The sequence below is a fragment of the Barbus barbus genome (genome assembly GCF_936440315.1).
Source record: "Barbus barbus genome assembly, chromosome: 38".
Classification (NCBI taxonomy): domain Eukaryota; kingdom Metazoa; phylum Chordata; class Actinopteri; order Cypriniformes; family Cyprinidae; genus Barbus; species Barbus barbus.
Window position 1 is genome coordinate 20,210,292 of NC_136716.1, and position 13,533 is coordinate 20,223,824.

Consider the following 13,533-nt stretch of genomic DNA (forward strand, 5'->3'; position numbering starts at 1 on the left):
ATGGCTCCTGATTGACTTTATATATGTATGTATGTATGTGTATGTATATGTATGTGTATATATGTATGTATATGTGTGTGTGTGTGTGTGTGTGTGTGTGTATATATATATATATATATATATATATATATATATATATATATATATATATAAACTGAACAAAATTATAAATGCAACACTTGTTTTTGCCCCCATTTTTCATGAGCTGAACTCAAAGATCTAAGACTTTTTCTATGTACACAAAAGGCCTATTTCTCTCAAATATTGTTCACAAATCTGTCTAAATCTGTGTTAGTGAGCACTTCTCCTTTGCCAAGATAATCCATCCACCTCACAGGTGTGGCATATCAAGATGCTGATTAGACAGCATGATTATTGCACAGGTGTGCCTTAGGCTGGCCACAATAAAAGGATAATGATAGATAGATGGATGGATAGATAGATAGATAGATAGATAGATACTGTATTTTTGTTCAAACAAATGGAGCCTTGGTGAGCATAGACGACGACTTAACATTAAAAAAAAAATCTTACCAACCCCAAACTGTTATAATCTTCATATCACAATCAAACATCAATCAAAATTTGAAGTCGTGGCCTAATGGTTAGAGAGTCGGACTCGTAATCCAAAGGTTGCGAGTTCGAGACTCAGGCCGGCAGGAATTTTAGGTGGGGAGGTGGGGGGTGAATGTACACCACAACTGAGGTGCCCTTGAGCAAGGCACCGAACCACTAACTGCTCCCCGGGCGCCGCAGCATAAATGGCTGCCCACTGCTCTGGGTGTGTGTTCACTGCTGTGCATTTTAACCCATGCATTTTGGATGGGTTAATTGCAGAGCACAAATTGTCACTTCACTTTTACTTTAAAAAATTTATTATTTTTTTTGATTAATTTCAAAATCAAATCAATAACTAATAAAGGAAATTTACCCTTACCTGTTCCAATGAAGAGCATGTCATAGACGTGTCCATCCAATCCCACAACCTGTTTTACAGCAATCTTAGTGTAGTCTGCGCTCCTCTGGAGCAACACAGGACGTCCTCCCACTGGCTGGATCTGTCTGGACATTAAAGCATGTCTCCGAGCGAAATTCAGTATGTTGTCAGGGAGATCCCTGGAGGAATTTATGAGCAGGGCCCGATGCTGATCAGTTATACACTAAAGAGAAACAAAGCCACTGTTACATAACATTCCTCAGAAGAGTGAAAATAGAAACAATGCAATAAAAGTCCCAAAGAGCTTTCCTACTGCTATATTAGAACAGATACTAGAAGGCAACAGTTTATAGGACTATTTTGATTTAGTGCATCTCACCGAGCCAGGCCTCGGTTCTGGAACTGTCCCAGTGTATTCCCTCCATTTGGTGTCCTGTAGTTCCATGTAAGGCCCATCAAAAGCTGTCTGGACATCTTTGAGTGAATACTGACACACTGCAGACATCTTAACATTTCTCCTGGCAGTGAGAAAGAGAATGAGATGTGAAACTCATATGTTTATTAAAGTGCTTATACTATCCCTAAATAATGTAATTATAGTGAAAAAAAGTAAGTTTTTGTTTATAGTCAGAAAAATATTTTCATAGTAATTTATTGATCACAGCACATTGTTGAATTTTAAATGTGAATGTTTTTTCCCCACTACATTTATAATAAAGTAGAAACAGTTTTATTTTGATTTGTGATTAACCAGGTTATAGATACATCATTTTATGTTATTGTTACATTTTATCACATTAGTATCATATTTAATGTATATGTAATGTTGTGTTAAGAATTTTAAAACATTGGGCCAGTTGCATACGCTAGTCTTAAAAATTTTATAATCTAATTTGTTTTCTTAAAGACTGGTCATAATTCTTTACAGTTAATAACAAAATGGTAGCTTGCCCCAATTTGAATCATTAAAGTAAGACTAATTACCTCTTGGCTAACTGGAAGTTGGTCAAACTAGTTCCTAAGACACAGTTTTAACATAGTGGTTATGTTTATGCAACTGGCCCATTGTGTATTTGAATGTTTATTATAGTCTAACGCCTTGCCCCATACACTTCCATTGTGTACACATTACTATATGCACAATTGTTATAAGTCAAAATTGTTGTCTGTTGTGTCAACAGTATTTCATATATTCTGTCAATATAAATTTGAATTGAACCCAGAATATTTCTTTAATAATTCAACTGTAAATAAACACCAAATCTGTTATCAAGAGTGTCAGTGACACCATTGTGGAATTGCAAACATTGCTGAAGGACCCAATTTCTACATGCTGTTGGGCAAATTTAGTGAATTATTCACTAATTCTTTTGTGTGTGATGGATGAAGAAAAAATGAACTTGTCATTTTTCAAGCAGTGTTTGTTTAAACTTACAAATGATAGTCCCTGAACCTGTATCCTTATGGAGAAAGATAAAGCTTATAAAACACACAAGGACAAAAACAAACCCATTGCATTTTTTTTTTCACCCGTGGGACATAACACTAGAAAGCTTCAAAATGAAAGACTGATGTTATTACTCCCTTCAGGCCGAAAAAAGGGTTTGCCACTCAACACTACCTGGAAACAAGGCGCCGTAGCATTGGCTGCCCACTGCTCCGGGTGTATGTTCACTACTGAGTGTACACTTGGATGGGTTAAATGCAGAGCACACATTTCACTGCTGGTTATACTCTGTATAATTGTGTATGTGACAAATAAAAAAAAAATTAAAAAAATTTGGTCACCAACTAGTTTGTAGACATTTAAAGGACAATTTAATGTAGCATGACTCTGCATACTTTCTCTCTCTCTCGATCTCGATTCTGCCTATTCAAATACTGGCCCAGTGCCCTGTGTCCTATTGTGAGTGTCCCTGCTAGCGAGGAAAACACATGGGAATATTTAGAGATGGGCTCTCATGCTAAAATCCTTTAGTCATAAAAAAATGTTGAGAATGAAGATAACCGGGTCACATGCTAGAGGATTAATGCTACTTCAGTTCACATCACATTTAATGAGACTGCAGCACCCCTCTCACTGTAAAACATTTCAACCCACTAAAACTGAAGGCTTATGTTTAACTGCAGCCTTAAATTTGAAGCAAAATCAATGTTGTGCCAAAATTGCAATTTGAAGTGATAACATCACACTTGACTGCTTTAAATTACTATCTATCCATCCATCCATCCAGCCATCCAACTATATTTCCTTATATTTAAATTCAATTTACAATTCTGCATCCTGTTTGCTACCATAATTCAAATCCAATCTTAATGAATTTTCTCACCATTCAAGTCCAAAAACACCATAAAAGACACTGTCGTGTACGTTGCTTCCCTCGATGACAAAAACACTGCGTAGCACGTTGAAATAAAGCTCATAATCAGGAATGGCGCACACCAGTCTGGCCTTGAGAAAAGACGTCCACTTCCTCTGAAGTGTCCTCTGTCCTCCAATATCCCCCTGTGAACACCAAACAAAAAGCAACTGATATAAAAATCTAAGCAAATTACAAAAGCGTGGCTCATTTTTATTAACTCAGTGTAGTAGAAACAACACAATATACATATTATACATAGTCTGCAGTTCTTTTAAAGCTGACTCCTCAGGGGCATGAGTCACACTAAAGTAGCTGTAAAAATATTAACAAATGAACATAATACCGCCCCATCTTACAATCTAATGGGATGTGACATAATTGAGTTTAAATGATAAATTATGATTATGTAGCTTTGCATCACACCACAATCCCTGTCAACTGTCAAATCAGACGTATACTGAAAAGGGAAAAAAATATTATCTGGGGAATTTCTACCAACCCACCCCATGGCTTTTTGCATAATTCACATATACTCTTGAGAGTCGTTCACAGCCATATGCACCAAGCACTGCTATGTGAAACTCTCTTGAATTAAACATTCAGCTTGAAATGACACAGTTGTGGGAACAAAAATCTGTCCTAAATGTGCTAACAGCGTTCTGCTCAAAAACAGGCTCCATCAGGCTCTAGTAGTAACATGAGGACCTTCAGGCTAATTGTGGTGTCAGTTCACATTCAGGCAAGAAGAAGAAAGACCAGAACTGAGGATGGCTCAAATATAAGAGTAAAGGAAATAGATCCTTTTGTACAGTTTCTCCATAACAAAAGTTATTAGCAATGTCACATGATCTAAGTATCAGATATTTGGGTCACTGAAAATGGCAATTTTTCCCATAAGATTTTCATTATTTTTATTTTAAAAAATGTACACTATGTATACTGGCTGTAGCAAAAAAACAACTTTCAGTCTATTAGACAAACTATATCAAAGTTGAAATGTAGAGAAACAGATTACAAGGAAAAACAGAGAGAGTGTACAACGTTACATAATTATGCTCATGAAGGCTGAGGAAGACATCTGGGGCAGAATAATCATTTCCCTCCTGCTCATTATTGCCATTATCACAGCAAGGCATGCTTTGTTAATTTGACAGGAAATATTTTCTTAATTAATATGGAACACATTTATGATGTGTAAACACTGGAAAGCAATATTCAGAGTACCTTACATATAATTGCTACTTAGACTTTAATTGTGGAAATCACATATTTCTTTAAATGTTTATTTTGTGTATTTTCTCTAGTAGCTTCTGCAAAGCAGAAATTAGGCTAAGTACTATAAACTTCATGTATCTGCTGCTGTGCTTTGCTTTTTTATTTTTTTAAGGGACACTTAGTATTAATAGTTTGTTGCTGTACTTAATTAGTAATTTGATGAACTTTTATTGTTGTTTTGTGCACTAATCTCTGTAAGGGTGTTTACTGTTCCCCTTGGTGAACCTGCTTAATTAAAGTAATTTCTCACCGACTGAACACAATGTAAGTCAACAGAAGATTTTTAATGTATAGTGACTAAGGGTTGCCTACATTTAGAGGACAAATTGGACTAATTTAAAACAATATATTCAAATTGTTCTTTAACATCTTGATTGAACTTACACCAAAACGTTTGTTCATTGGGGTGAGACTAGTGTTTTTAACCTATCTATTTAAAATGCTAACAAAGTTTTTCACAACTATTAATAATTTTATTTAGTTAACCTAAAGACTGTGAACTATTTACTAAAGCATTTTTTATTTTCTTCAGTGTATGTTGCTGTTCATAAGTTTGGGGTCAGTACGGCATTTTGTTCAAGAGATTAATAGTTTTATTCTGCATTAAATTGATCAAAGTGACAGTAAAGACACTTATAATGTTGGTAATGCTGTTTCAGAGTAATATTGTTAATGTTTCTTGAGCAGCAAATCAGCATCTTAGAACGATTTCTGAGGGATCATGTGACACCATAGACTGGAGTAATGGCTGCTGAAAATTCAGATTTGCTTTACAGGAATAAATTAAATATATTAAAACAAAAAATAGAAAATCACAATTTTACTGAGATTTTCACCATTCAGTCTTGGTGAACATAAGAGGCTTCTTTCAAAAACATTAAAAATACAACCACAAACTTTTGAACAGTAGTGTATACACGTGGATGTGATGTGTCTAATCGGCCATATAGATGTGTGTGTGTGTGTGTGTGCGTGCGTAGTGTGGCCTACTTTGGACTGGAGCTTCTTTCCCTCCTAACTCAGTAAATCAAACAGTAAGGGACCTGACCTGCTTCCCAAAGCCGTGAAGTGTTAGCTGCAGAGTGAATGCAGGTGTGAAATATATGAAGATATAACGGTGAGGGGAAAATGCTGGGTGGTTTATCCGAACACAATGAAGACACTAAATGAGATGAGAGTAATGCAGGTGGGAGAGCATGTGTGGGAGAAGGAAAGAGAACGAGAGAGATAGTTTGGGTAGTGGGACTTTATCTGCCTGGCAACAGTGGCAAACCGTAGGAACTCCAGGAACGTGTGGTGACATGAGGTCAGGCTGGCGCTGTCACAGAGCTCTGAATAATTTTAGCTCATTTGAATTGTACTTAGGAGCGAAAATGCCTTGTTAATGCAAATTTGAACACCAGATGTGAAAAAATACAGATGAACATACAATTGTTCCTCTTCAAGATATATCCCAAACTTTACCTTACACACACGGGCCACCCTGGCCACTTTGGTCTGGCTGGAGTAAGCTGTCGGTTCTGTGTTCCTCTCCGTGAAGAAGAAATAGAGTTTGTCATCATCCCCGATGGAGCTGTTGATGCTCTCTCTGAGTAACGCTGAGCCGACAAAATCTGACTCTACGAGAAAGAACATCAGCATTAACTGCTGCCCACACCACAATGGACCAATTATGAGCCTTACAGATCTTATTGTGTGTCTGAGAAGTTTCAAAGTACAGTGTTTAGTGATTAAAATATAGTTTTAGGATCTTCTGTTCCTTTTAATCTTATATCTTACATTTTAACTGAATCAAAACATTTTCCCTAAAGGTATTGAATTATTAGTAGTGCTTTCTAAGGTAGGCATGCTACTACTTTTTGATTCTTGCTTGGCAGATGATACAATGAGTATAAAACAGCTATGACTTTCAAATAGCAATGTGTTGAAAACCACTCAGAACACATTAGTAGCCATTCACATTCTTCTTTTTCAACTAACCCAGCAGCCATCTTGTTGGGGAATCGTCCGTCTGCAAGTTGGGGAAGGGAAAGTTGCGTCGTATATCAGGGATGTTACGAAACTCGTACTGGGAGGCAGAGTACATCTCACCATCTGTAACATCAAATCTTATAGGTCACTCAAGAAGAAACCTGCAAGTTATGAAATAAGCTTATGAATTAAGTCATTTACCTATTATGAATCCAGTGTAGCCCTTTGTAGGGTCGTAAGGACATTTCTCCTTTCCCTCCTCAAAACGCACAAAGGTAAAGCGTGCCACATCCTGAGCAAAACATGGAGATTTATAAGCAGCATGCTCAATCTTATACTAAACTACAAAACATTCATGATCACAATTTCTTTGCAATATGAAGTACAGAATGAGAGAGGTAAACATCTCACTATGTAAGCACAGCGTGGTCTGAAGGCATGCGTCCCGCAGGTGTACAGGTGAGTGTCATTGTATCTGTCCAGGAACCGCACATGATTGTAGCATTCAGTCTGTGATGAAACAAGGAAGAAATTATTCTAGAACTCTTAAATTTTCCAAAAAATAAAAATAAAGATACATAATGCAGTACCATACGCAGACTTTGAGGGGTGCTGTGGAGAAAACCAATAGCCAATACATAGTTGAAAATGTTTATTGTTTTTTGAGAGCGTGAATCTGGGTTCTTCTTACAGTTAAATAAAACCATTTAAAAATTTTTTTTTTTACTCATGAACTGCCTTTAAGATTTTGACATCAAAAAACATAATTTTCTGTCCTGTTTTGACACCCCTCATCGGAATACTCCATTTGAATAGGCGTGGTGGATTGTAGATTCGGAAGTAAACACCCACTGGCATGATTTTGTAGTTTGTTTGACAGCCTACGTCCTTCACAGATGGCCGCTGCTGTGATTTAGGTTAAAAATAGTGATGGGAAGTTTGGATCATTTTACTGACTCGGACCTTTGAGTCTCGTTCAGCAAAATTAACAAATCTTTTTTTGAGTCATTTCATTCATTTTAGCAAAATATAATTAAAATGTTACGAGCTACTTCCCTAACACATCTACTACTTGTGCAAACGTTGATCACACTACAAACAATACAAAACTATTATGGTATAAGAAACAGAAAAACACAAAAATTGTTTACCTGGGTCTTTAATCTATGATTAGCTCACCTCACCTCTTATCTGACAAGTCTTCAGGTTTGAGTCATTCGTTCATCCCGTTACAACCCCATAAACTTAACCAATGCAGTCTGAGCCGGAAAGAGAATTGATTAGTTCATCTCTCGAGTCTTTCGTTCTTTTGTCACGTAACGTGACAGCATTGGATAAAGAAATTAGTAAATTTACAAGCTTCCTTACAAACGGGTGCATAGTTATTATTATTGTTATTTACTCTTACAGTTACGTGATGCGTTGATCTCAAATTGTAGCTTTTTATTTATTTTTATTATACAGTTTATAAATGTGTGAATTTCTGTCATGATGGTTCTTTTCCATAACACTGAATGTGGTAACAAAGGTAATAAACTAAAGAGTTGGTTGTTATTATTATTATTATTAAGTCTTTTCCCCTCAGACTGCATTGGTTACGTGTATGGGGCTGTTAGGTGATGAACAAACGACTCAAAAAACCCGAAGACTCGAAACAGGTGAACTAATTCAGTGCAGAACCTATAGGATGTTGCGCATACGCGACTGAACGAATCACTCCCCGAGACAACTCGTTCTTTGTCACATTAAAGATTTGTTCAAAATGAACTAATAGTTCAAGAACGACCCATCACTAGTTAAAACGCATAAATACTCAGTACATATCAAATGATCTGTACAAACAGACCAAGCAATAATAACCATGTGGGAAGTCGTGGCCTAATGGTTAGAGAGTCGGACTCGTACTCCAAAGGTTGCAGGTTCGAGTCTCGGGCCGGCAGGGATTGTAGGTGGGGGGAGTGAATGTATAGCACTCTCTCCACCTTCAGTACCACGACTGAGGTGCCCTTGAGCAAGGCACCGAACCCCCAACTGCTCCCCGGGCGCCGCAGCATAAATGGCTGCCCACTGCTCCGGGTGTGTGTTCACTGCTGTGTGTGTGTGTGTGCACTGCTGCTGTGTGTGTGCACTTTGAATGGGTTAAATGCAGAGCACGAATTCCAAGTATGGGTCACTGCTGGTTATAGTCTGTATAATTGTGTATGTGAGGAATAAAAATTTTGAATCTTGAATGTAATGAAAATACTTACACTTGTGTGGTGCAACATTACTGTCAGATATTTTATTTAATTTCTGTATTTTCTTAAATGGGTGTATAGAGTATCTACAGAGTGTTAACTTTTAGTTTTAGTTACTTTTTCTTATTTGTAAGTCGCTTTGGATAAAAGCATCTGCTAAATGACTAAAAGTAAAAGTAAAGTAAAGTAAGATCCAATATAGCCGGCACAGCAACGTCTTATAGTTTCAATCCTTCTGAAAATCTTGTCAAATTGTGACTTGTTTGTAAACGAATCTGCGGAAAAATGAAGTGAACAAAGGACCAAGTTCTTTCTGACGCAGACTGGATCTTCATTAATCTTTCCTAATGTTGGGTTTTTTTCCACAACTTGGCACTATAGAGCATATCTATATCTTTATTTTTTTTAATTTAGCATAGACCTGCGTTCTCCTCTCTCATTATTTACACTACATGCGTGAGTCGGTGGGTGGGGCTAATCAGGCTGTGATTTTTGATTTCTCAGTTAATGACCCCTTTAAATAAAATAAATGTTTCAGCAAGTTGCAAAGGCTACATATCAAAACAAAATTTGTGATTCTTATTATTTATATTGGTAAAACTGTTTACTTTTAGATTCCAGTTTATGCTCTCATAAAGGAGCATTTTTGGATTATATTGGATTATATTTTCCTCTCACTCTCACTTCTTTACATCAAAACCACCATCAGTTTTGCTTTTGTCAGAAAAATGTGTCAGCTATGCACAAGAATCTTTGAGCATGTGATATATGGTTTCCTGAAAGTTATCTACAGTACATATATTGCAAAAAAGTACACCTTTCCATTCTTTATATGTAGTTTTCCATTTATATATTCATTTGGAAGAAACTTTTATCCAAAGCAGCTTAAAGTGAATTCAGGCTAATACATTTTACTAGTACTTGTTCCCTGGGAATCAATTGCATGACATTGAGTTGACCTGCAGGATTTAGGGGAGGATATCCTACACATCAAGAATGGCAATACCTGATTGTTCTTTCCTTTGCTCAGGCACTGCCTCTTCTGTTCTGCAGACGCTGCCCATTCAAGCTGTTATACAGACATGAACAACAACTATGATCAGCCCAGCTGTATTAGGAAGAGGAATGAAACATATTGAAAATATCATGACAAAGGCGGAACTCACAGAAAGAGAGATACTAGTGTCAGAGATGTTTGAGGTGTCCAGCTTGTAAATGGCCTCTCTGGCCCCAACATACAACAACCCTGGTCCGTCCTCCAATAACAGAGAACTGTAGTTCACTGCAGCTCCACGGAAATGATTGCAACCCAGCAGCCCTGCGAACGGCGAGAGAGACCCAGTTAGAAAAACAGGAACAAACATGACCAAATCGTGTCAACAACATAGAGACCCACTCATAGCTCTACACTCTTTTGTCTATTATTGGAAATATTTGAACTGGGATGAACAGATGGAGAGCTAATTCCTTATCACCAATCTATGAATAAACTGAATGACTACAAAGAAAACATGACCATGAAAACAGAATAATAAAGCTTTATTCAGCAGCATGAGAAGGTATGGCATGAATTGAATTAATGTGACCGTTTTGCCACAAACTAAGATAAAACTTCACTGTAAAAAAGAAATGGTGGAACAATAAAAAGAGTCAGGGAAAGCAAAAAGGTGCTGTAAAAAGTAGTGGATTTAACACTTCCTGTTTTCATGCGCAATCATAAGGTGTCTTTCTGAGACATTGACGTATTTGGGTGGTCTGCTTCCTCAAATTAAGGGCATAAAGTAAACCCAGGCACATTCTGAAGGGTAAAGGACTTGTATTGCCCATCTACAACACTGCATGCTGAGATTTCCTGCCCCATACCGAGAGACGGGTGGGCTATGCTGATGAGACTTGGCAGTTTTAGGCGACATATCAACCATGGTACCCCTCAAATGCCCTTCCAGTACCTCTCAAAACACCCATCCCCCCCAAACACGGTGCTAAAGTCTGCATCAGCAACAATATACAGTAAATCCAGCATGCAAGCATGGAATACCAAGGTATTTGGAATTAGAATTTAAAAGAGATTTGTGCCCCATCATGTGTTCCATTATATATTTGAGCAAAGTACAAAAATATCGTTGTTTAAAGACTGCACACTGGAATAGCATACTAAAATACTCTGAGAGACACCGCAACTGAATCATCAACACAAAACAAATAGTGTGACCAGTGTATTCCAATAACAGAATGAATAACACACTGCTTTTTGGTGAATCAAAAGCAAACAGAGAGTCCCTTTCAAGGAAAGTCTGTTCACTTAGTGGCCATTTTTGCAGCACCTCTGAACGCCTTCTACTTGATTGGAGAATCCTGAAATCTCAAAAACTGCTTGCCAAACTTACATTTAAAGAATATTTCAAATTAGCAACAAAATCTTACATAAATTGTCCCATAATTGTTGTTTCTTGTACTCAAATAGCATTAAAAAAGTTATATTTTAGGTTGGTCCAGCGAATGCACTTGTGCAACCCTAAGCGTGTCTCAGGATACTGACTGTTTCTATGACAACCAGAGCCTCTAACAGCAGCTGCAGTGACATGATGACTATTAACTCCTGATTGGCTCTTTTTTTTTTGTAAGGCGGCATTTTTTCCACCATACTGCCAGTTGAACTTTTTCCCATTCATTATAACATGAGTGCACTGTTTTGGTATATCTAAAGTTTTTGATACAGAGCAACCAGTGTTGTTCTATTCCCAAATGAATGCCTCTTATGAGCCAGTTCTTTTAAGTGAACCAAAAGCATACAGCACAAACAGTCTAATTGCAAAATAAATGACTCCAATAAGCCAGTTCTTTTTAATGAACCAAAAGCATAGAGAGAGACCAGTAGTAGTCTGACTCCTGAATGAATGATTCTTTTGAGCCTTTTTTTTTTGTGTGTGTACCTCCAAAGGCATACAGCACAACCACTGTAGTCCAAATTCCAGAACATATTACTTTTGTTAGATGGTTCTTTTTTTGTTGAATCAAAAGCAGGTGCAGTTTGCTTACCAAACAAATGATTCAGCTAAGCCATTTTTTTTTCCTCAAACACAAAGCTTACAACTAACTGAGACTTAAATTAGTATCATTACAGACTAGTTATTTATATTACATTGCATAAAGATACACATTATGGGCTCTGATAGCTTTTAAAAGAGCAAAACAAGCAGTACTGGTCTAGTGTTTGAGCATGAAAATGAGTGACAGTATAAACCAAAAAGTCAAGGCCATGAGGATCTAAACTGTCAATCAAAGAAAGGTCGGAACAGACCTACGGGTTTCTGTGCGTGTGGGACGGCTAGAGGCTAAAATTACTCATAACAGGAAAGAAAATTAAATGTCCTCATTTGTAAGTCGCTTTGGATAAAAGCATCTGCTAAATGACTAAATAAATAAATAAATAAATAAAAAATATTAAGTTATGCAAACACGATTCAAGACCTTAGGCAAAGTGATGACATTCTGTGTGTGTTGTTAATCCTTGTGTCTCATTGTGTAGATAGAGAAAGATAGTGACTGAAACACACACAGTGATGAGTGCAGAGCTGACGATAAACTGCGCGATCACACAAAAGCCTTTGAGCTCAAAGCACATCGTGTGTCCTTGGACCATATACGCGCACAGCCACTCATACACACACACACACACACACCACAGCAATACCTCTATTACAGAATTTAAGGGAAGGGAAAATGCAGACAGAGAAGAAATTTCGATGAACATTGCTGGCATTAATTAGAAAGCCCTATGTTATGAACATCTGACATTGTCTCTGGAATACTTGATTTTAATTTGTCAATCATGGCAATATGGTCAAATATTTTTGTATAATGACTGCTAAACTGTATATTTGACCACTATCCATGGCAACATACAGCAACTGCTACTTTATTGTCTCTAATTTGAATTTGTGTTTTTTTTGGGGGGTTTTTTTCAACGCAAATTAAAAAAATCTCATTATCACCATTTTAAGACTTAAAATAATTAGCAATTGAAAGAATACTGGAGATGCCATCTTTGATAATTAAGCCCAAAGCTATGAAACATATTACCAATAGATCGTAAAGATGCCAACTAGCTTGTTTTCATATGAAGAACTTGATGCTTATTGTCCTGCTTTTTTTTTTTTTTTTAGATGATTTCTTGGATTAGAGGTGCTATATAATTAAGATTATCAAAAAAAAAAAAAAAAAAAAAAAAAATGCCCAGAAGCAATACAGTCCCAATTTAAAGCTACCTGCATAAATGAAAACATTGGAATGAAGATACAAGATATTTGCAATGTATATGGATGCCATGATGATTATGCTTGCTACTGCTCCAAGTTGCATGCTTTCACTGAAAATGTCCATATGCGGATTAAAATGTCATTATTTTGTATTAATAAATTTATTATGATTTATTTAACTGTAAATGCATGTGTAAATCTTCTAGGGCTGTAATCAACCAAAGAAAATCTTGGTCGACTGAAGTCCTGAAACTTTCGACTAAAAATCGACTAAAAATGACGTTGTGGAGAAAAAAAAACGTACGTTACATTAATTAGATACGCACTGTGCTCAGTACTTGGTAGCCTTGTTGTCTGCCTAAATTAATTATAAATAAACATAAAAAACTAATAGGCTATTTGCAGTATATTAAATCGTTTTTGACCTAATTATTTTGCACTGAAATGAGTCTGACACACGAGTCTGTCGTCTCTGACAGCGGTGCCTGCGC

General features: G+C 36.7%; 1 protein-coding gene across 1 annotated transcript in view; it reads right to left on the minus strand.

Annotated features, from left to right (window-relative positions):
- The window catches only part of LOC306857995 (semaphorin-4G-like), a 32,326-nt gene that overhangs the window by 3,847 nt on the left and 14,946 nt on the right, over positions 1-13,533 (minus strand). The window contains exons 3-11 of the mRNA XM_079398328.1: positions 9,950-10,101; positions 9,790-9,852; positions 6,958-7,056; positions 6,748-6,838; positions 6,556-6,669; positions 6,040-6,194; positions 3,268-3,443; positions 1,317-1,455; positions 938-1,160 (exon numbers count right to left, since the gene is read on the minus strand). Coding sequence (XP_079254454.1) covers positions 938-1,160; positions 1,317-1,455; positions 3,268-3,443; positions 6,040-6,194; positions 6,556-6,669; positions 6,748-6,838; positions 6,958-7,056; positions 9,790-9,852; positions 9,950-10,101 — 1,212 coding nt within the window. The remainder of the gene's footprint in view (positions 1-937; positions 1,161-1,316; positions 1,456-3,267; positions 3,444-6,039; positions 6,195-6,555; positions 6,670-6,747; positions 6,839-6,957; positions 7,057-9,789; positions 9,853-9,949; positions 10,102-13,533) is intronic.